Source organism: Anarhichas minor, unplaced genomic scaffold (assembly GCF_050575085.1).
Source record: "Anarhichas minor isolate MPS153535 unplaced genomic scaffold, ASM5057508v1 ptg000024l, whole genome shotgun sequence".
NCBI classification, from domain to species: Eukaryota; Metazoa; Chordata; class Actinopteri; order Perciformes; family Anarhichadidae; genus Anarhichas; species Anarhichas minor.
This window is the reverse complement of record NW_027466470.1, coordinates 17,972,438-17,996,564: the sequence shown is the minus strand read 5'-3', so window position 1 is coordinate 17,996,564 and position 24,127 is coordinate 17,972,438. Positions and strand designations below refer to the sequence as shown.

Here is a 24,127-nt window from a genome sequence, read left to right as displayed (position 1 = left end):
GTATCATCTGTCAACAACACAAACTGTCTCACTCAGTGTTATAATAGAACAGTTGCTTCAATGTTTTATTAAATACAAACATCACTTAAAAAAAAAAAAAAAAAAGATTGTGTACAACAGTAATTTGCGTTCTTTTGTGTACAAGCTGAACAGTGACTGCAAGTCATTAAACAGTCAAAACAATGATTTAAAAGGTAGAATTTCACTACAAAATGAATGACTGCAGAACAAATAGATCGCTTAGAGGACACATGAATGTGTTTTTGCTGCTGTGCACCATTAGACCGACGGGGATTTCATCTTGCATCATTCACCCCCTATGAAGTGGACTCTGTTCGGCCTAAAGACCTTCGAATTATTGTCTTCATCAGAGTGAGCTGCCACACGGTCGGGTGTATAGAGAGCTTCAACAAGATAATAACAATGTGGTTCATTAAGTACGGCGGCCCAGAGGGGTGAAACAGATCAACACTGGATAAAACACTTCATCAAAATATTTAAAATAATAATATATAAGAAAACTTTGGTTCTGTCTTATTTCAAACAAGAATTTTCGCTTTTGTCTTTTGTAAAATGTCTGTTTTGTTAATTTGTTTTCAGTTTTGTTGCATTTTCTAAAATGTTATTGTGCTTTCTGTGTTTCTAATATGTTTTGTCCAATATTGGACTAATATTCTTGGCGTCAGGACGGAATTCTGTGGAATCTGAGATAAAACACCTGAGGCAGTATTGGGACACCCAAAAAAGCCGTCACACAGCTATTGAAGCTGTTCAACCTGCAGCGTCCACGTGCACAGGCCTACTTTGATCTGTCGTCCCGATTCCCCACGAGGCCGTAAAGGATTCTGGCTAGAAGAGAAGCCCCCGTGATGCCCGTAACAGCGGTCAGCGTCTTCCACAAGCTGGCCGATCTCTCGTGCCTGTCCATGAAGCTCCTGTAGTCAGTGGGCTCCAGGATGTACTTGCGGCCGTCGTGCGGGGCCTGCAGCCTCATCACCTGACCCCCCTCCAGCACCACCTCGCCAAAGCCGGTCAGGGTGCTCCCCACCCGCAGCAGCTCCTCGCTCTCCTCCATCGCCTCCGGTTTCTCCCCGTTGAGGCCCTGCAGCACCACGTTCACCAGGCCCCCCTCAGCACGTCTTACATTGTAATAAACCCTGTCCAGGTAGAACCCAGAGGCCTCCAGAGGGTTCTGAATCTTCACATACAAGTCAGTCATGTAGGCGCCAGGGCTGACCAGACTGAAAGGCACCGAGTTGTTGGTTTCTTTTCTGTTCATTGTCCGAGAATTCCTGGAAAGATAATCAAACTATTATTAAACAGGCTAGTAGATTGACGAGGAGACTCTTTTGGTTTTACTCTGTAGATTGAAAGCACCATGTCTTGGTGAGGGAGTTCCAGTATTTCCAGTGCTCCTCCACCGCTATCTTCTGAATCACACCAAAGCATCGCGGGACAAACTGGCTGGCCAGAGGCTCCCCATCTGCCTGCACCAGACCTCAAAACAGAAGGAAACTGTAAAATAGCTGTGACTGATCCCCATTCAAAACTGCATTCACTGAAATGTTAATTCTAGACACGGTTGTACCTTCTACTGCAACGTACTGAAGTCGCTTGTGGGGAGTTGCTCTCAGCACTCTGAGCAAATGTTGATCTGGCTTGAAAACGGGTATTTCCTAAAAAAACAATAAGTGTTTATCAATGAGGATGCGAGCTGTGTGAATACTTAAGCATGACACACAAGCAATGATGTAGGCTACTTGCCTTCAGCTTTTCCAGTTCTTTTTTCTTCTCTTGGTACAAATGATAGAAGAGGCCAGAGAAGGCAAAGCTGGAGCCGACACCAATCACAACCAGCGGATTTATGGGAATGTCAGCCATATCTGTGTCTGCAACAGGAAGAAGCAACATCTTAAGGTCAACACAAGTCACAGTAAGCTACAGTAGTTATCAGTGTGGAAGTTACGCCGTGTGTTTGTGAAGAATAATCAGATAAAGGAATAAAACGCACCTGTTAAACGAGCAGCTAAAAACTTTAACACACCTGCAGTTTGGTCACATTAATGGAAACCAAAAGCTTACGTTGGTTTCATTTCCTTGTTCGCCCACGTTGCGTCATGTTTCATCAGCCAATAGGAAATTAGCAGCATATATCTTTATTTATGACCACCAGGTGGCAGCGTACATCAGTGGGTGATGTAGTATCACTTTCTTGCACACTTAAAATGTACACTGTTCAGTTTAATATTTAGTAATACAATGTGTTAGGATACGTGAACTCTCTATTTTCCCATGCTCACTTTAAACCAGAGGTGGAAGATGTTTTTATACTATACTATTGCAGGTAAAAGCCCATAATTCAAAATTGTACTTGAATAAAAGTATTGACAACTAATGTAATTAGAAGTACAAGAGTGAAAGTACACATAGCCCCTTTTACTATATAAAATATCATTCTCACTTTAATGTTGTGGTTGGAAGATGTGACACTAATTTCTACAACTTTATATATTTTGGGTAGTTTAATCTGTAACCATCCATCACATATTAAAAACTCAATAGCTCTGAAATGTTCAATACATTTCTGTGTATTTGAAGTATAAAGTAGTGTGGAATACATAAAGATTTTATTCAAGTATACTATGTGGAGAAATGCAATTTGTAGGACAATAACAACTAGTGGTCATTTCATTACATTACAGTCATTTAGCAGACGCTTTTATCCAAAGCGACTTACAATTCAGATCATATTCTATCTCACCGTAGGCACAGCTACGGGAGCAATTTTTTGGGTTAAGTGCATGTCTTGCTCAAGGACACATCGACATGCGAGTAGCGGAGCTGGAGCCGGGGATCGAAGGACGGCCCTGCTCTCCACTTAGCCAGGGTCCCCAAGGTGATTAGCATACTGTCAAAGGCACAGCAGTTCATTTACTCAAGCACTCCACTTTTTGAGGTTCTAGTATGTTACTTAAGTACATGGAAGATATTTTGTTACTTCATACCTCTACTTCACTGCATTTCAGAGGGACATATTGTACTTTTTACTCCACCCAGATATATTTGAAGCACACAGTGAGTTAGTTTGCTGATTAAAGGCTCTGCAAACAGGTGTTTTGAATTTGGCTGATTAGACCTCCAGTCAGGTGGGTGTTGGGTGGAGCGATGCTGGAAGTTACTTGACGTCCGTGAACTATCAACACTAGTGACGGATGCAAGGACACAGTCCTGACAGGAGGTCTAATTAGGCAACAAGTGAGAACACCTGTGTGGGTGGACTATGGCAGTGCAGGTACTCTTAAGATTTTACCTACACAGTATCACTTTATGAAATATATTGATTATTATTGATAATAATATTATTGATTGACTACAACAGTATAAGTTACAAAGTGCGCCAATTCGACCAGCTCCATTAAAATGCAGCTTGTTTTATGCACAATACAATAATAGATGACATTAACATTGAGAGGGTCAACTCTGCATATTAAATATGTTTTACTCTTCATACTTTAAGTACATTCACTGAACTAGAATGCAGTACATTTACTTGTTATGGTATCACCTTTGCCTTGACTGTAATATCCAGTTTTATACGATTGGTTCACTGCCTGTTACCGCCATACTGATTCATGTTGACAATCTGAATGATGTCGTCATGAACGGGATGATTTGCAGGCTGAGTCATTTATGGAGACTGTAACAGATGTGTGTATGAGGTGTGAACGGGAGGATTTTCCACTCTCAGGTTGTTTTATTATGACTTTTAGCTGCCTGAACATATCATTCCATCCAGTGTTTCACAAGATGCGGGAACAGTTACAGATAATGTACAATAGTTTGGTACAGCAGATGTTTTTTTTTTTCTATTTCCCTCCTGTTAATCATCTCATGACCTCTCCGATTTACCTTATACAACACCCTAGACAGGTCCAGGTCACCTAAGCACACTGAACACTGAAGCAGCTAATCTCCCGATTACGTCTTTACTGAAAGTTGCCAGCGTTGACGAAAGTTATACACCGATGCATCATAAAGTAAAGAGTCACAGACTTTGCCAGCTTCCCCTTTCTCCGCCTCTCTCTGTGTACTGAACAGTCGTTCGCTTGGCAAACAGTGCTTGACTGTAAATACACACCTGTTTTACATGCATGGTCGTATTTTCTCCCTTCATTTGGATGCCTTTGTCCAACTGTTGTTCCCAGCTCCCTTTTTCCCCCCAGGCTGTGTAAATAGTTGCCTATATTGACAATGTATCTGCACTGCAGGAAATTCTGTAGATTTGACCTTCGTTGGTGCACAAATAGCAGTGACTCTTCAGGGGCATCTCTGACACTTACAGTTTAATTCAACCCCTGATGCCTGGAGAAGAGATGAGAGAAGACACACCGCTGAAGAAAGTCTCCATAGAGCTGCTTTTTAGTTACTCAATGGCCATCCTGATTCATTCTTCTTCAATATGTCCTTGACTGCTCACTGAAAGCAAAATGGCATTCATTTCAGAATAAGGACGTTGTTGGAACACCTTTCGCTTCAACATGTGCAACCTTGGTGCAGCCCCCAGTGTCTGCAAACCTGCATGGAAGAAGCCCCTCTGATGACACACACACAACACGCACAGTCTGGCTTCACCAATGGATTGATGCGGAACAGAGCAGAACATCGGGAGTAAATGAAAAGTCTGGCATAATCTCTTTGTCTAATGAATGGTCTTTGGCTAATGAATGGTTGTTGTTCTTATTTCATCAGCAAAACAAAAGGTCCCTGAATCCTCCTTTCAGATTTTCATAGCTCTAAATTCTCTAATATTTGTTTTGAATCATGCACACACCCTTCCTCTCGTAGATGAGTGAGAAAAGACGCACATGCTTCACAGCAGCCAGCCTGGATGTTCCTGTGTATTTCTTTCTCTGCACTATTTCCCCACTTGTATAGCATCATTTCAAGGCAATGGAGAACGAGTGACATAGGATCTGTAGTTATCCAGTAATAATGGATGACTAACACAAATGCACAAAGCACACAAAAAGCCCTTGACATAAGGAGACTGTGTGTACTTGAAAATGGAAAACACACACATACACAGAAAACCTTGTACTTATATCTTTGTGAGGACACTGATTCCCTGTTAACCAAACCTTAACCATCACAACTAAATGCCCGACCCTTACTCGAACTCTAACCTAAACCTAATTCTAACCTAACCAAGTGTGAACTCATCCATTTCAATTTGTATGCTTGCTTTATGGCATCAAACATGAAGATGTTGCTGATTGTGCAAAGCTCCCGTATAGTTGTGAGCAGAGAAAGAGTACAAATAGAGAAATATCACCGGTATGAGAGAGTGGCAAACATTGGTGGTGTGAAATGTTTGCTGTAACGACAGCTATAAGAAACATTTGGGTAATTATTGTGAGTGAGTTACTCCTAATCTCTGACATTACCGATAAATGAACTCATTCTGGACTGTATTGTGATTGTGCAATGTTAAAAAAATGCTCCGTCTTAGAAGTAAGTGTGCTTATATCAGGCCTCAGAAAGCAACAGACGGATAAACACAAGAAACCAGGGATGGAAAAGAGCGTTCTCTCCTGAAATTCCACAAGCGTCATCCAAGAAGCACTCAAAAGGCTCAAACATGAACTTTTATCCCAGATGAGGGTTATTCTGACATCCATCAAAGCTTTCATAAGCCTCGCTGAGTCACCCGCCGATAGTAAAAGCAGACCAGTAAAACGTAAGATACATGCTGCCACTGGAGGAGTCCGTGTAGGAAACAAGGACCGGTTCTGTGCATTGCTGTCAGAAACGTGTATTCCTCATGGTTTGAAGTAAATGACTCAGCCCTCATCTCTTCACACTATGCACACTGACTGATGACAGAGCAACCATCTGACCGGAGACAAACGCGCTACCTGTTTTTCACCTTGCACAACTTCCAGAGGGAGCAGACGTACTTTTTCAGTGTTCCCACACCGCTTTCGATGAATTATGAGCTTTACAACTCTCCGTTCTCCACGGCAATGCTGCAGCCACTTCACAAACATATGTGCACCATGCATCATCCTCAGTGCATATACAGCAGCATTATCTTATCTGAGAGCAGTGTTTCAGCTATGACCATGTACGAGAGCCAAGAGAAACTGATTTTTATTGCATGTCACTACAGTATTATGGTCTCCTATATGGTCTGAACCACTGATAAAAAAAGACATCTTAATGGCGTCTTTCTCGTAGTTTGTCGGACTGTCAATGTTAATTCACAGTGACGTGCAGCTGATGACTTCATCTATATGCAGTCGTGTTTGTGTTGCCTCAACTTCATGGCAGTTTTAGGGGATGGAGTCTAAAAAATCTAAATCTAATATTCCTCTGCTTCCCTTTTTCATACAGATGGGTGACCGATTTAAGAAAAAAACAACATGAATTGTCTTCGGAAGTTGTTGATTCATTCATTTTCATTATACCATTTATGCTCCTCTTCATATTTATTCATATTTTTCCTTAAATTACATTTTTTTAAATTTGTCACTTACCTGTCTGTAAGTCCTCAAATCATATTAACTCAATAATTGCTTTTATATTAATCTATAGCCCCGGTGGATAGAGTACTCAGATGCGTTACTTAAGTACCAATACAACAGTGTAGAAGTACTCCATTCCAAATAAAAGTCAACAAAATATACTTCACGTATCAAAAAAGAAAAAAAAAAAAAGGCCCCTGTGACTGATTATTATGACACTGTTGATTGCTGTTGAGTGACACTGTATAAGTAGCCTTTTACTGTTGTAGATTGTTCAGTCCAGTGGTTCTCAAACTGGGGGTCGGGCCCCTGAAAATGGTCACACCGTGAATATGGCGAGAGGACACAAGGGAAAAAAAATCTGCAGAACAAATTTGAGTTCCTGTTTTGATTTAAATAAGTTTTCCTTCTGTTTAGGCCTCGAATATTTTTTTTCTTTTTTTTTAATCAAACCGTTTGAAACTATGGGCATCAGAAACATAACTAGGGACCCCCCCCCCCCCCCCCAAACACAGTTTTTGTAAGTCACAAGTCAAAAAGCGTGGAAACCACTGGTTTAATCTATATCTAAACTGTGTTTTATAACTTTTAAATTCCTATAATCTGTACATTCACTAAATAGCTGTTCAATAAGTAACGGCATCAAACATACTTATACTTATGTCAAATACAAGTACCTCATATTGCACTTAAGTTGGCTGCTGTGCAGCACTTGATTAAATAGTTACTTTGCACCACTGTGTGTGACATTACATGATAACACGGTTGCTTATCACAAACAAACTGTAGAAAATGAAACAGAGGTTCAGTCACGTCTTGACATTAATTCATGGATAGGCTTAGTTCCCTTCTGTTTACCCATGATCATCTACTGACATCCACAGAGGAGCTTTCATTGGTTACTCGATGGTTGTTCAAGCTAAAGCCCGAGAGGGAGAGGGAGGAGGAGGAGGAGGAGGAGGATGTCAGGAGCGGTGCGATTCACTCCACTCAGAGCGCTGGAACAGAGTCAGCAAGGAGACCCGAACCAACCTGCGGAGGAATATCACTCTTTTACATATTTTTTGTTTTTACTCTCTACAATCTTTTTTTGTAAGCATCAACTCCTCTGAAGGACATGTTGGTGGCGGTTTCAAACAGCGTGCTCATCCTTCTCTCCTGCATGTTGCTGCAACACGTGAGTCTTTTTACAACACTTCTGACTCTTCTCATGACTTGAACTTTGGCTCGTTTTCAATGTGCGTCCGTTGTTCGCCTGTTTTGAGGTGGACGTAAGGTCTACAACGTAAATATATCAAGAAGAGTGTTGCCTTCAAGCACGTTGACGCGCACTCTGGTGCGCGCCTAAACCAGTTTTGGATGCGGGGCGCACCAATGTGCCCCAGTGAGAAGCTTGAGGCATTCCCCGTTCAACATGTGGAGGGACGCTGATTAGAGGAGGATTTAGTTATTAATAGTGTACCAAGGAATTGTTTGGCTTTAGTTGATTTTCATCATCATCGCTTTTGATATGTCAGAACAAATAATATTACAACTTGAGCTCATTTAAAAAGAAAATAAAAAAAGAAAGAATCAAGAATAACTTCCTCTCCCATCATCCCAGCACCGGTCTCCTCCTCACTCCAGCCAGGTTCACCCTCTGCTTTGTGTGTCAACACCCTCAGGCAAAAACCTGCAGCATCTAAAATGACATTTGGCACCAAAGCAAAGCGGTGGGCCAGACCGTGATTGTTTTTTCAGTGACATTCATGTGTTTTTATGTCCCGGCTGATCTCTTTACACCACTAAGGTTAACCAAGAGAAGTCACAAGGTCTCCCAACAGCAATGACCTCTTTTGTCTGCCTCTGTACTCTCCGGCCTCCACATAGTGTCCTCATCCGCAAAACCGTCTCCTGCAGAGGAGAATGTATGATTCATGCTGGAACTCAGCTGTAGGTCAGAGCCCGTAGAAGAGCGAGCTGGCTTTTGAAATCTGCATTTGCGCACACTCACAGGCTGTTTCAGTGTTGTGTTGCAAAACGAAGCAAAGGAGGAGATGGGTTGTTATTGCTGGTGGTGGAGAGTAGAAATGATGTTCATGATCACGAGGATGCAGGACAGGAGGTTTTCTCCTGATACTCCAACGCGCACTGCTTAAGGCAGCGCTGATCCATCACTGACAGCATATTCTCCAATCCTAGTCCAGAGGTGCCCCCTGGGTGAAGTTGCGCAGGGCATGCACCATAGCCTACGGAGCGAGATAAATCATAACTTAAATGGGGGAGTCACGTTGTCTGGGGGGGAGAGTATGGAGTCATATAGCTAACAATAGCCACATAGTGCCAGCCTGATTAATGCCAACAAAGAGGAGACTCATCCACCTAAGTGCCAGCAATAAATCTTGTGGTCCTGCAGATGGTCCGCACATTCCCTGGCAGTGGAACCTTATGGATTCATCTTCAACGTTGAACCCGGCTGTAGATTCACTCCGCGTCTTCCAAAACGCCCTCACATGCAAATATGAGGGATGCGATGACTGAATCACAGTCAGAAGATTGATTTTTGTGTCCGCCGTGTGCGTCTGGTGGAGAGATTAATGGTGGCCCGGCGGAGACGGCTGACATGTGAAGCGCTGTCCAGAGAGCACACGCAGCACAGCTCATAACCGTCACTAATAGACAAATGATCTGAGGCTGACGCTTTCAAATGTCACTGTGCGGAGGTGTGTAGATGAACATGTGTGAAATGTTCCTTTGGCAGGTGTTTTCAGTGCACAGTCAGATGTGTGACATGGTGAAGGAGATAGACAAGGAGAGGAACCTGTGTGAGGCTCAGATTGAGAACAAAACAACAGGTATGTGGGTTTGTGTGTGTGTGTGTGTACGTGTGTTCTACATGCCTCCTGGCTGCAACTATGTTTTATCAAAATTTGCCTAATCCACAATTAGGTTCTGATCGAAGTGACACAACAAGCTCTAAAGACAACAAAACCTCCCCTCTGGCCTTCCATCACACCTTGCATGGCTGAACACTGCTTTCCATCTAATGCCAGCCTGCTGTTGTGTGTGGCTTGGTTCAATTTTAAAGTAAACTTTGTAATTGATCACATTTGACCGTACTTGTTTTTATATTAAATGCTATTGCCAACAGAACAGCAGGGAGTGTGCAACAATTAAACTAACTTAGCTGATTTGTTGTTTCAATTTATTGTTGTCGAAGCTGGAATTACATGTTGCTAAGTGGCGTGTTGCATCCTTAAAGCACGCAGCACATAATTAGGTTCCACGGAGAGATAATCGTGCTTTATTGAGCCTCTATTGCCTTGGTGTTTAACCAAAACCTCCTTGATCCTAACTGCATGTATCAAGAGACTCTGGTTACTTTCACATATTGAAAAAGTCATTAAACACTCATTATCTTTTTTGAATTTAGACATCATTTTGCTCCCTAAAGATTCAATAAATGCTGTCAAATCCTCCGGTTGATGATGCATCAGCTGCAGATGCATCAGATGCATCAACAACAGCTGGTAAACTGATTTCTCAAAGTGATGAGATGTTGAGCAGGTGTGGATGCAAAAGTGTCGTCTGCATCCGGAGGCCGAACACTCTGTGGACAGTCGCGGTGGTCTGTTGAATTCAAATAACAGTGTGTAACGCAGGACGGGGAGCTGTTTTATTAGTCATGGTGGCAGCGTGTTAACTCAGGTCATCCGCTGTTATGGACCCGGGACTGTAACCACAGCTGACTCGAGCGCATGAACACATTTTGGCTGCCATGGGAACTCCAGTGCTACACCTTCACCTGAGGCAGGTTGCTATTTGTCACTGGAATGGAGTCGTGTCACAACCGCTTCAGACATACAGTATAAGGTTCTATAAACAGCTGGTCTATGTTATTATCTTGGTGCATGTGGCGTTTCCATGTTTGACCATTTAGAACACGCCCTTTTTTGGGCCTCTCTCTCTCTCTCTCTCTCTCTCTCTCTCTCTCTCTCTCTCGGTCAGGTTGCAGCGGAACTTGGGACAAGATCACCTGCTGGCCCAGTGCTGATGTTGGAGAGGTGGTCACCATCCCTTGCCCAAAATATCTCTTCTACTTCTCCGGGGACGTTTCCACAAGTAAGAATACGGTTTATATAGGGCATGAATGTGTCTGTGTGTGTGCGTGTGTGTGTGTGTGTGGCAAGGCCAGCCAGTGACTATATAGATGTATTTGTTTGTGGGATGGTCAGCTATCTCACAAAGTTTTGGGGTCAGTTGGCAGAAGGTAGACAGTGTCATCGTGAGCCGGTGAGGCAGTACTTGGACATAGTTACACATATGCAAGGAAAACAAACTGATGAACGTAAATGGACAGTGACACTTGTTACCCAGTGTTAGGGGAAGAATAAAATACAAATAAATAAGAAAGATGAATGTGTTGTTAAAAAAATAAGCCAATGAGCAGACTCTGGCTAATGCTCAATAACTACCATTATTCTTTTAAGCAGCTAAGCAAGATTTGTTGAAGCTGTTCCAATCAATATTCTTGTATTAAGAAAGGATCAAATCAATATGTGTAAAAGGGGTCGCTCATGTGGACAAACCCACAGAGGATTATTGCCTAATTCGACAGTTCTTGTTCAGTTCTGAGGAACGTTTTATCGTCTTTTAGCTCATTGTTTTGGTTTTATGGACCTCGACTCTACTGTTTTGGTTTATTCTGACGCTCTTATCAGGTCGTTTCCAGTAGCAGGCAGCTGTTTTCAGAAAAAAAGCTATAAAAAAATATTGACGATAGAGCCATATCCCTGAGTCTAAGTTTAACTTTAAACTGTAAACTGTATATTGAATGTCAATCATGTCTGTTCATGGAGGAAGTAGAAAGGCCATCACGCTCCACGTCTGAGACCAGAAATAGGAATTACAAAGTGCACAGAGCAGCATCATAGTGGCTCATACTCATGTTTTATCCATCTCTCCTGACACCCCAACTCATATATCACAAAGAACACGCCGAGTACAAACAACTTCCCATCTAACGCATCAAAGGAACATTCTGTTTATTTGTCCTCCTTTAATCCATGAGAAGCCTCACGGGGAAGTAGTTGTAGTAGTAATAAGAGGAACCACTCTCTTGAGGATTTATCGGCTGAACTGCAGTGTGTTTGTACGGTTTCCCGTATATCTCCATTAATTACCACCCCGAGTCTCCTCCGTGTAATTACTCTGTAAGAGTTGATGGAGTTGTTTATTTGTATAGAGGCATCAATTTCAACTTTAGTGCCTTGAGAAATGTTAATTTATCGAAGCATCTTGTAATTAGCTTGAAAACACTGGTGTGCATATAGTTTTTTAAAGGGCTGTACTTGTCCTATATATTTTTTGTAACAATGGATCAGAAGGCTGTTTGTAGAGTACCATGTATCAGTTGTTGCGACAAAGCCAGAGAATTATGCAAACTTGGCAGTTATTCAGGTCTACGGAGCCTTTTAGCTGTTTTAGCCCTTTTTAGCATATTGTTTTGGTTTTCCCGCTCTCGAACTCTCACCTTGTTTCAAGACGAAGCTGGCAGCTTTTTCCAACAGAAAAGCAGTGATAGACCAAGTGTATGCTACCTGCCCAGCATAAAACAACAAACAGACAAAGTTAGTAACCAGCTACTGTAGCATGGTAGCATTTAGCACAGTGTAACATTGAGCAGCTGAGAGCCAGGTATTTTCCTTTGTCAATGGTTGAAGGACGCACATATGCACATGGAGAGGGTATTCCTGCCCCTGTAATCCAGACAGTATTTCCCCCGTCATATTCAGGGTATGAGAGGGACTCAAACCGAGGATTCATCATGAGCATGTGAAGGCTCGCTGCGTAGGAGAGGGGTTTTCTTGGAAGCTGTGATGTGACCCAGATGGGAGATAGTGTGACCCAAGAGAGGAGAGCCCTCCAGGGAAAAGAGTGAGGAATCACCAGAATTGTGGGGTTGAAGGCAGAAGAGGTATATTTTACCGACATGTCAAAGGTTCACAGAATCAACACGCCTCCCCTGTGCAGGGACTAGGGGCTAAGGGGCCTTAAAAGAAAGAGATGGGATTGTAAGCGGCCTGTGCCTCACTGATGTGCATGCCATCAATTATGCAGTAAATCAACAAATCAGTGCAGGTCTCATGATTAATCCTGCTATGCTCTCAGGTCATGTAAGGAAGACTTAATTAAGGGATGATGATGAACAGTCTGGGATTCTGTGCATTGTAAATTACTGTTGCAGTCGGGTCAGAAATATAAGCATTGCAGGAACTAAGAAAAACAACCTTGTTTGTGTAGCTTGACTGCTGTGCATTTTACAATTTATTCATTTTATTTTGAAAAGGTTTCAGAATCCTGAGACGTTAGAGAAACATGATGTATACTTTTCAAGAAGTTGTCCTTTTTGTGACTGTGGTACAGTGTAAATAAAAAAGTGCCTATTAAGTAAAAAAAAGTATTACCTGTCAGTCAATTGCGTAAGACGCAGGTTATTGACACATCCCGAGCTATTCATTTTAGAAGCCTCACACACAAAAAACAAGCATTACGAAACGTGGCGCCACAGAGATTCAGGTCATAAATTTAGTTGAGATAGAGTTTGCCATTCACATGAACTCTTTACTAAGTAGGCTTGGGTCTTACACACACACACACACACACACACACACACACACACACACACACACACACACACACACACACACACACACACACACACACACACACACACACACACACACACTCACACAGTCATTCATCTCTTTCAATAACATGGACGACTCACCCTTTATACAAGCAGTGACAGGTGATGGTTTCACCTACATGCCATAATATTCAGCTGAGCTGAAGCTAATCTTTGCATGCTAATATGAATCTTCATCCAAGATATAACTCGGAAAGATAAAGCATTTGACTTACAACATTGACAGAAAAGCCAGGATACATTTTTTTTTTTTTTTTACTTGAAAATAAAAATAATGATGATTAGGGTGATTAACTCGTTTTAGCTCTCCTCGTTGTCGTGCATGACACTGAAAATCTTTGCAGTCATGTTTTGGGGGGATGATGAAAGCATTCTTCTGGCAATCCCTCAAACAATCCAAATCCAGTGGTGGCATGGGCTGAAACAGCAGGGGCTTATCTTCCCCTTTGTGTCTTGTCATGTTGTTTGAGGAAGCTAAGCCGCCATCTTCTCTGCAATACGCTCAGGTATTTGTGAGCTGACCATATTTTAATGCCAAAACATTCTAAGACTTTGGATCGTTGATCATTTCCCAACTAGGTCTTGATTTGATAGTGGCCGTGGAGCGATACGATTGTGAAATGCGAGGAATGTCCTACATTTAGATTTCTACAGCAGCATTCAGTGCAAGGATTAATTTTTTCGCCAACACACGCAGCTCCCTTTTCTTTATTGACAGGAAAGGACATGCTGATAAAAAAATATGACACAATAAGACACCGAGATGTCAAACTGGGCTTCTTAGGGCTGGTTGATTAGATATGCCTCATGTGTGTAGTAAGAAGGGTTTTCAATCTAAATAATGATTAGTGTCCCATCTGAACATTGATGCATTTCTTCCTCTTATTAAGGAACAATTCTTTAAAAAGTCAAACTTATCTACAGCTTTATATTTTGCCCAACATATGCACATGTTGCACTTTTGAAGGAGGTTATATGATCCAATGGCAAAATGCTTTTCTCTCTGCTGAGCTCAACTTTGCTCTACTCTAATGAACTCTACAGGACTCTACTCTCCTGAGGCCTACTGAGCTGTAGTCTTCTGCACTCTACATTGATAAACAGAGCTTTACTCATTTCTACTGAACTCTACTGTATTGTAGTGTACTACCTTATTGTACTGTGGTGAGCTCTAGTCTACCGCACTGTAATGTACTCTAGTGAGCTCTCCTCTACTGTACTGTACTGTGATGGGCTCTAGTTTACTACACTGTAATGTACTCTAGTTTAGCTCTAGTGTACTACACTGTACTGTACTCTAGTGAGCTCTAGTATACTGTACTGTGCTCTAGTTTAGCTCTAGTGTACTACACTGTACTGTACTCTAGTTTAGCTCTAGTGTACTACACTGTACTGTACTCTAGTGAGCTCTAGTATACTGTACTGTGCTCTAGTTTAGCTCTAGTGTACTGTGCTGTACTCTAGTAAATCATAGTCTACTGTTCTGTACCATACTGTACTTTACTGTACTCTAGTGAGCTCTAGTGTACTGTGCTGTACTCTAGTAAATCATAGTCTACTGTTCTGTACCATACTGTACTTTACTGTACTCTAGTGAGCTCTAGTCTACTGTACTGTGCTGTACTGTCTACTTTAATCTCCTCTCAGATGAAAGTGCCCTCTCCTCTCTTTATTTTTATTTATTTTTTTACGGTCACTCTAACGCACTTGGACCTTTCACTTCTGCCCTTATGGGCAGGCCAGAGTAGAAATATGTCTCTGCTGGCCTCCTTCTGTGTGTGCAGCCTGAGAGTAATTAAGCAACAGATGGAGGCCAATACACATGGGAACCGTCCCAGCATGTCTTAGCCGGTAGGATGACGGATCCACTTCAGTCATTCCTTCCATTTCCTTTTAGTATTTGGGAGTATTCCAGCGAGACACATACATCTCAGTGTGACATAATTAAGTGAGAGTAAATGTAGAAGGTTTGCCTTGTGACTATACTGTTCCCCTCCCCCAACACACACACACGCACACAATATTATAATTGTGATTAAATAAAATAAATCGTATTGAAACACATTGAATCTGCCGGAGCAATGAGTTGTATTCTTGCAAGAGTAATGTTGAGTATCTATTCTGTCCCTCTGCTCATTAGGTAACCTGTCAAAGACCTGCACGGCGGGTGGCTGGACCCCAATCAGCATAGACTCATACATAATGGACTGTGGATACAATCCCAACAACACCATGGATGATAATACGTCGGTATGGCAACCAGAGTTCAAAAATCTTCTGGCCCCATGTGCTGGTGCTGAGACTTCATGTTCGATATCAAAGTCAGTCCAGATGAGCTTTACTGAATGTCTTTTTGCAGGGAGAGTTCTTCGACGCCATCAAAGTGGGTTACACCATTGGTCACAGCGTGTCCCTCATTTGCCTGACGATCGCCATCATCATACTGTGTCTCTTTCGGTAAGGAGATGAATCAAAATGCTACTTACTGTCCCTGTGTAAAGACAATCAAACACCCTTTTTCCATCATTTAGAGTGGTAAAACCCTCGACTTCCTGCATTTTATAGAGGTTTTACAGTGTTTTTCACACCGTATAATGTGACTCTGCCAGATTTTGTGAGACAAGACGTCCACATTTGACATTATCTGCTGTTGCAACAGTTCTCAAACAAAGCGAGCAGCCATAAAGTCAAACCACTTAGACAGGCTGCTGTTGCTCACAGCTCCCTTTTGACCTTCTGTCCTGAGGTTGCAGAGAGAAAAAGTGTGCACAAATGTTGGCATGACACTGCACTAATCAATAATAAGTTCAAGTGTGTGGCCTCTATTAAACAACCCAGTCTGTTCAGTTGGGTGTGTTTTTGCATTTGGAGTGTTTGTGTGTTACAGCCTAAACAACATGGGATGTGTTTACACCTCGGGGTTATAAAATGCAAATGGTTCGGACTTTCCAGCAGTGACACAGGATGTGAACAGCGTATGCTGTTTATGTTTAACTGCGGACGCCGTTTTCAGGCAGCTGGTTGATGCTGTGTGTCATCGCACCCGTCCTGCCGGGACGACTTCCCTGATGGGTTTATGCTATTCATCCCTAATCATAAGCTCATCGGGAAGGCATTTGTTTGAGAACACCCAGAAGAGAGCATTTACATTAGTGACATTTTCTCTGCAAAAACAAACCCTGAGTTGTTCTTGTTTACGTCTTTGCTGAATGTCGATGATGTTTCACACTTGTTTCTGCAAGATAAATATATATTTCACTGGAAAACTACCTCCTACATCCGATATGAAACATACAGATAGCGTTTCTTAACAATTACATGTAGCTTGACATTGAAATAACAGCACAGAACAGTAGGAGCACGTTGCAAGGCAATAACCGTTCATGAAGTGCTTATAATGACTACTCTCCTCAGCTTAAAATACACATTCTTTCTGTCAACGTTGGCCCCCATAAATTAAGTCTGAATTATCTGGTGGATATTTCCTCGACATTTATTCCGATTGCATGCTTTGGTGGCATAAACACACACTTTATCAGATGTGTTTCCGCTTTGGTCATTTAAACAGCTCTTTTCAGATCTTTAATAAAAAGGAAGTCATTTAGAGATGTGTGCGTGTTGCTTTCCCCTCTTAATCTAAATCATCTAACCGCTGATTTGTCCTATTTTGCAGGAAGCTGCACTGCACAAGAAACTACATCCACATGCATCTGTTTGTGTCTTTCATACTGAAAGCTGTTGCTGTTTTCGTCAAGGACATGGTTCTGTATGGAGTTGGGGAGACAGACAATTGCCAGTCACCTGTGAGTAGGCTGTGTACTCTCTGTGCTCCTGAACATCTCTCTCGCCAACACGGCACTTTATTTTATTAGCGAAGCTGCACATTTTATTGATTTTCTTCCCTACATCATCAAAGTCCTGCATCACAGATCAAGTTAACTCGTCCATCTGATGTACAAGTGGCCGGCTGTTAGTTTCTGTCCTTTAAGCTAAAGCAAACGGCCTCTATTTAATTATTCACTCAGACTTTAATGGCTTTAATGCTTTGTCTCTGAGTTTACATAACGTGTGGGTGCTCAAGTGTTTGTGGGTGTAGCAGTGTTTGCCAAGTCCCTTCCACTCCTGAGACGACGTTTCCTAATTCATCTGTCCAGCAGGATCCTGTGAGAGTTCCTGTTTGCTGAACATTAAGCCTGAACTAAAGAGAGCTTTGTCAATAAATCACTTTTAGAGTTCTGATATCTAGTTTTACTCACTTCATCTCAACAACATAACCATGGCAACAATATCAAAAAGCCATAAGAGCTGAGTTAAGATAAGGTGTGAGATAAGCCACTGGATCAGGTACAGTTTCATATAATAAGGCTATGTTATTTTTATTTGATTGGTCAAGACACTGACGTCAGTGGTGTTTTCTCAGGTCCAGCTCCAGCCGCCGCTTTATTACCAGAGAGGATTAGACCAGCCGACTGTAAATCACCTGCTTTACTATCTCTAAGTGCTGATTGTTAATGGATGACTTTAGTTATTTCCCCCTGAGGGTACACAGATTGTCCTGGTCCAAACACAGCTGCTGTTCCTCTCAACTGTTCCTAAACTAAAAAAAACAAACCAAAAAAACTTTTGTAGTAAGCAACACATTAAGTTAAAACAATTTTACCCATCGAGATCAGGTTACTCGTCATGAAGAACACTACTCAGTCTGAGAAAATACTGTACTTCGATTGTATAAACAAATTAGTGAAACTACAAAAAAAAGCATTCCAAATTAGACATTTGTGAGAACACAAATTCCTAATCAAATTCCTCATGTTGTAGACATGGATGGTACATTTTGTCTAGTTATATTATGCTCATATTAATTGTGATAATGCTGCTTTTGAAGATTGACTTGCCAAGTCTAACCCAATTTTTCTCTCTTAAGTGAGTCATCAATACTCATTTCAGAGTAATTTACTAAAAACATTCTCTGTGCAGCCTCATCCACTGGCAGCTTAATTTGTCCTCACCGTTTGAAGTGTGATAGGATTGCATTTATCTACATTCACTGGTAATGCAATAAGCCACTGACATTCTGGTTCTCCTGTAGGTGGGCTGCAAGGCAGTGGTGGTCTTCTTCCAGTATGGGGTCATGGCGAGTTACTTCTGGCTGCTAGTGGAGGGCCTCTATCTCCACACTCTGTTAGCCGTTTCCTTCTTCTCTGAGAGGAAGTACTTCTGGTGGTACATCCTGATTGGTTGGGGTACGTGTCAGCCGCTATACCACACGTTGATGAATACAGATAACTCACACAGGCTCTTTTGCAAGGAGATTTGATCCATCCGGTTGTCTGAAGTGGCAGAAGAAATCGTCAAACAACCATCAAGATACGTCCGTCAGGCGACCCGAATGTCTATTTTGTCTTAACTGCAACAGCCACAACACACATGATAATATGTAAATTCACGAGTGAGGTTTTATACATGCGCAGGAAAATGCTGTGCCTTTTCCATCTGCATATGGATGAGTCTTGCTGCCAGTTTTAGATTAGCAGCAGCAGGCAGCTGCCAGTCCGCTCCACTGTTAGAATTGAGTCTAAGCGTCCTGCCGTGCTTTTGTTGCTGTTGATAGGAACATAGCTCATTTAGCAAATCCATGCATGTATGGTAGACATAATATGTGAATAATTCCTCCCCGAACTAAGACATCAGTCAATTTAGACTTGAACTCTTGATATCGGGAATGGATAGCTAGATTTGGCAACAGGGATGCTCTTTTTGACAGCTCTTGATGTATATTCAACAACCATTCCCCAAATTTTTGATGTCTTTCTTTCCCATCACGGCAATAAAGTAACTCTATAAATAGGCCTGACATGTTGTCTCTGCCAGCAGGAAAATGGAAACAAGCCTTTGACTTTCCTGCAGATACCCAGGATGAGCCAATATTGGCACAGAGCAAATATGACTCCGGTTAGAAATGATAAGCATACCCAAAATGCAATTTAACTTTAGCTATGAAATCATCCAAAAGATTAACAGTGTACACATGCTCCAGGCTCACCGTCATATTCGGTGGTGTTTGTATGAAAACAGTAGACATTTTTCAGTGTGACATATCATTTTAATGTTGAAATAATTGACCACAAATTCTGTTTATGTTTCTTGTTTGCAGGCGCTCCAACCATCTTTATCTCAGCGTGGGTGATTACAAAGGCTTATTTCAATTATCCTGGGTGAGTTAATCGTTTGTCTTTAGTCTAATCTTGTTTATTACTTTTACTTATCAGTACAACTGCTTTAAACAAGACACATCTGCCTATCAAAATAGCTGGTCTCAGTGGAGGTCTGTGCCAGTGAACTATTCATCTGCAACATGCAAAGTATTTGGCCTAACATTGTCTCAGACAGAGAGCTGAGTGTTTCATGGCTACACTATCTTACAAAGCAAAAATGTGTAGTAACTACATATTTGTTCAAAATGAAATGTGCTTTACCATATAATAATTATTAAGTATGTGTTATTAATGTGTAATTTCCTAAAAAAGAGAGAAAAAAACACACTAGCTAGTGAGACACAGCTAGCCTTGGCTAACGTTAAATGTACCCACTTTCTCCTTCCTGTTTCCTGTAACTGAAAAATGCATTTTGAATATCTGACATGATGGTAATTCAACATGGCATCCCACATAAATGAGGCAGTCGCAAACTACGAAATCCCATCATGATGGAGAAAGTTACCAGCGCTATTAAAAGGTAACTAGCCTAGCTTAGCAGAGTAAGCTAGCACCACAGCCTCTGGGTCTACTGGATTTCATGTGATTCAGTGTGGTTAAGCTACTGAAATCATATATTTGAATATATTGAACTATAGGCTATCATTTATTATAGTCTAGTTCATTAGTTCAAATGAACAAGAGAAGATATTTTGTTTGTAGATACTGTGTGTCTGTACTGCTCTCCGCCTTTGTAGCACAGTTTAACGTCCCAGTGGAACGGAAATTAGAGCGTCTTTAGCTTCTGTACTGTGATGTATCTTACAGTGAGCCGAATATTTGAGCGGTGAACGGCTACAAGAGGGATTTATATCAAATCCTTCCGGGTTTATTCAAACTTAATATATTCTTTTATTTTGAGAGAATTTGTTTGTATTTACTCTCTTATCTCTTCTGACAGATGCTGGGAGATAATAGACGACAGCCCATGGTGGATCATCAAAACACCTATTTTGGTCACCATACTCGTGAGTCACTCACAACGCCACGTCATGGGCAACATTCTCATATGCAGCTCCTCATAATGCAATCGCATCAATCAGTCTTTCACTCACTCGGCAGGTGAACTTTTTCCTCTTCATCTGTATAATCCGGATTTTGCGACAGAAGATGAATTGCCCCGACATCGGAAGAAAGGAATCCCATCAGTATTCGTAGGTTTTCAGAGCAGACAGCATCTCTATCAAAGCATGGGTTACATGTCATTTCTTATCAGGCGACACTGAATGAATCATTTTTCTGCCGTTATGTTGTCGGCCGTCACCAACCATAGCTGTCTTGCATAGTGACGAGCACTGTCCTGACTCCAGCTTTTGTGGGTGAACACGAATGTTCACTTTTTCATTTTTCTACTTTTTTTTTTAGGAGGCTGGCTAAATCCACTCTGTTGTTGATACCTCTCTTTGGCATAAACTACATCATTTTTGCCTTCATCCCTGACCACATCCACCCACAAGTGAGGATGGTGTTCGACCTCATTCTGGGCTCATTTCAGGTAAGATCACATCCCAGCATGCAAGGTGTTAGTTAGCAGTCTGTCAACTTTCCAAATGTCAGACGTGGCACTACTTTACGATGAATTGAGGGATTTAACGTGCCTAATCCGTCTTTAGAGGATCGCCATCTTGTGTTTTAGGTAAATATTTGTTCCACAAATATGGCACCAGATAGAAAAATGGATGTGATCCTTTGACCCTGTAAAGTTAAAACAGCTTGGTAACATGACGACGGTTTGTCTGATTAAGCAAATGAGTGTTTTGTTTAGCGGACATGTTTTATATGCTTGAATAACGAGGCCACTGATTTACTGTGTATTAAATTGAATGTGAATGCTGAGAGCCAACTGCAATGATGGAAACCAAGCGATGGAAAGTATTCTTAATTTGTAACCGTTTTAGCTCAGAATGAAAACTCCTGGGAACATTTCCCAGGGATCTAAATGATGAACCTCCTGCCTGAGCCTGAAGTTGAAGTCATAATCTTACCGTCATTATTCATACACAAGCATTTTGAGTGTTTCCCCAGCTGTGCTATCGCATTGGTATTTATTTTCTTTTTTTTATTGGGCGATAAGTTTGATCTACTTCTCTCTTCTTCAGGGTTTTGTTGTTGCAGTTTTGTACTGCTTTCTGAACGGCGAGGTAAGTAAATAAAAATATTAAAAAGCCATCTCTTTTAGATGTTTACTGTCCTTTTATGTCATTAAATCTCATTTTCAGTCCCCGTCCTCTCAACGCCCCCTCTTCATCCTGTTTGTCTACCCTCTGGTCTCTCGTTTCAGGTGCAGGCGGAGATTAAGCGTAAGTGGCGCAGATGGATGCTGCAGAGGTTCCTGGGTGCTGACACCAAGTACCAGCAGCCCTCCATAGGCAGCAACGGCAACAACTTCAGCACCCAGATCAGCATGCTGACCAAATGCAGCCCCACGACACGCCGGGCGTCTGAGTGTCAGGAGCACCTTTCTGTCATTTGAAACCCATCTACGGTTAACTCCCCTCTCTGTTTCTATCATTTGGGTACAGTACTGTACACACACTCGCTGTTTGGTTACTGGAGGTTAATGTGACATTTTAGTACTGACGCTAATATTTGTTCATTGTAACTTTATCCATAACCTTTAAAAAAAAAAAAAGACAAGTGACCAGTGTTTTTCCTAGCAACAGTGGAAAGGGCGTCTGAAACCAGTTCCAGAACACGACACCTGTAAATGGTTTGAATCATTTTCTTAAAAGAACTTTTTCACAGACTGTTGTAATGTAGCTTTGATCAGGAAGTAACCGGAGGTTGACCACTCTGACTGGCAGGTATCTGTATATTTACATATGGGCTAGTCTCACCCTGTTATATAGGCAAACAGACTAGATCTTACAAGGTAAAGCTTTGTTGAGATCACATGATGAGTCAACCCTCCAACTGGCTAGCTGTAAGAAAATCCGTTCTCAGAATAACATTAACAAAGTCTCTGATAACGAACATGCTACAGAATGCTGCGGGCACAAAGATCTTCATGGCTACTATGTGAATTAAAGGGAAATGGAGCTCTTGGCCAGCGTTTTCCATCTGATGTTAAGCAATAGCTGGACAGAGCCAGAGACGAGCTGTGTCCTATAAGAAGCAAGATGTTTATTAAAAGGGTGTGTTACACAAGAGGACTCCAAGCACTTAACCTAATGGTCCATGTTGCTGAGGGGACCAATGGTAACATCATTAATGACAATGTCAGGCTGACAGTAGTCGCTGAGGAGGACTCTGTAGCATGACAAACGTACTGGACGTCCCTATCCTGTCCATGACAGTTATACACGGGGCATACACTCTGCTGAATTACTGCCGGATAACATTCCAGAGGAGCCTCTAAAGCTCCCGCTTGTGAAATATATCTCAGATTACAAAGGCTTTTAGTTTTATCTGAGTGCACAGTCGCTGAGCAGACGTTCATTTTTACTGCTTCTGCAACTAATGGACCAGATGTATTCTGTTATTAGTCCACAATACACAACATTGTGAATAAATATGTGGCAACACTGCGTAACTTCCATTAACTGGATTGCATGGACAATTCATTTCATTGTAGTGATTGTTAGCTTTCTGTTCTGTTCTTTTCTATATTTACAGATTTAATAAATGTTATTATTGTTATTGTGCCATACTGTTTGCTTGTAGCAGCATGCCTGTTGATTAGTCGGCCCACTACTTTGGTCCGGACGGAAATATCTTACTATAGGATGGATTTCCATGAGATTTTGTACAGACATTCATTCTCCCCAGTGGATGATTCTTAACGACTTTTTATCTAGCACCACCAACTGGTCAAAGTTACCATCATCAACAAGATGGCTTTTCTTTTCTTTTTACAGACATTCATTAACTTTTTGTCATCAACACTTTAATTAATGACTAGTGACTGCAAAACGAACGACATTCTCATCAGCCTCTACTACACTATGAGTATAGTACTTATTAGCAAACACTAGCATGCTAACAGGCTAAACTAAGAATGTGAACATGGTAAACATATACCCTCTAGACATCAAGTTAGCATTGTGAACATGTTAGCGTGCTGGCATTAAACTCAAACCACTGCCTCACACAGAAGCTAGCTTCACTGTTAGCTGAAATAGGATTTATCTATTGACTATTTATCTAAGTTCAATGACACCATGCATGATAGTTGTTATTCTCTCTCTCTCTCTCTGTTTAATAATGTTTTCGAACATTTATTTGAGTCAAGACAATTTCAGACATTTTAAGGCAGTGACGGTGTCACATTTCATGTAGGGAGTCATGTTGGAGTTTGATGTTTACTTTAGGCCTCCTCCTGTACCAGTGTGTGTCAAACTGAAACTGAACTGTAACCAACTGAACGTACCTCAGAGTAACTGTCACACACAGCTATTGTATACAATGTGAGTCTGTAAATATGACTAAAGTCTTGGTTCATGATGTGTTTTGTGTTGAAGACTTGTAGTGCTCAGGTGTCAACTGGAAATCGAAGTTTACATTTGAAACGTTCCTCACTCATGCTATTTGCATCACTTAAGTGTCTCTTATTTGTTGCCATGTACATTCTGTGTAAATACTGTGTACTGTACAGTATGTGGAATCAGCTGTAAAGATGTTGTTGAACAAAACGTCAGATGAAGATGAATAAAAAAATTTGC

The 24,127-nt window shown here is 41.5% G+C and overlaps 2 protein-coding genes across 2 annotated transcripts; one reads left to right on the top strand and one right to left on the bottom strand.

Annotated features, from left to right (window-relative positions):
• Window positions 1-38: 38 nt before the first annotated feature.
• On the bottom strand, window positions 39-2,104 carry mul3 (mitochondrial E3 ubiquitin protein ligase 3). Its single transcript, XM_076097553.1, has 5 exons — window positions 2,012-2,104; window positions 1,765-1,889; window positions 1,589-1,676; window positions 1,378-1,498; window positions 39-1,292 (listed from the first exon to the last, which is right to left on the bottom strand). The coding sequence occupies exons 2-5, from the start codon at window positions 1,879-1,881 to the stop codon at window positions 800-802; spliced, it is 819 nt and encodes a 272-aa protein (XP_075953668.1). The 5' UTR covers window positions 1,882-1,889; window positions 2,012-2,104; the 3' UTR covers window positions 39-799.
• LOC142956159 (vasoactive intestinal polypeptide receptor-like) lies at window positions 774-24,127 on the top strand. Its single transcript, XM_076097552.1, has 14 exons — window positions 774-1,933; window positions 2,767-7,701; window positions 9,265-9,358; window positions 10,512-10,625; window positions 15,353-15,462; window positions 15,572-15,669; window positions 16,886-17,015; window positions 18,302-18,455; window positions 19,367-19,427; window positions 20,368-20,434; window positions 20,529-20,620; window positions 20,832-20,961; window positions 21,566-21,607; window positions 21,748-24,127. Exons 2-14 carry the CDS (start codon window positions 7,642-7,644, stop codon window positions 21,937-21,939), a joined length of 1,344 nt encoding a protein of 447 aa, XP_075953667.1. The 5' UTR covers window positions 774-1,933; window positions 2,767-7,641; the 3' UTR covers window positions 21,940-24,127.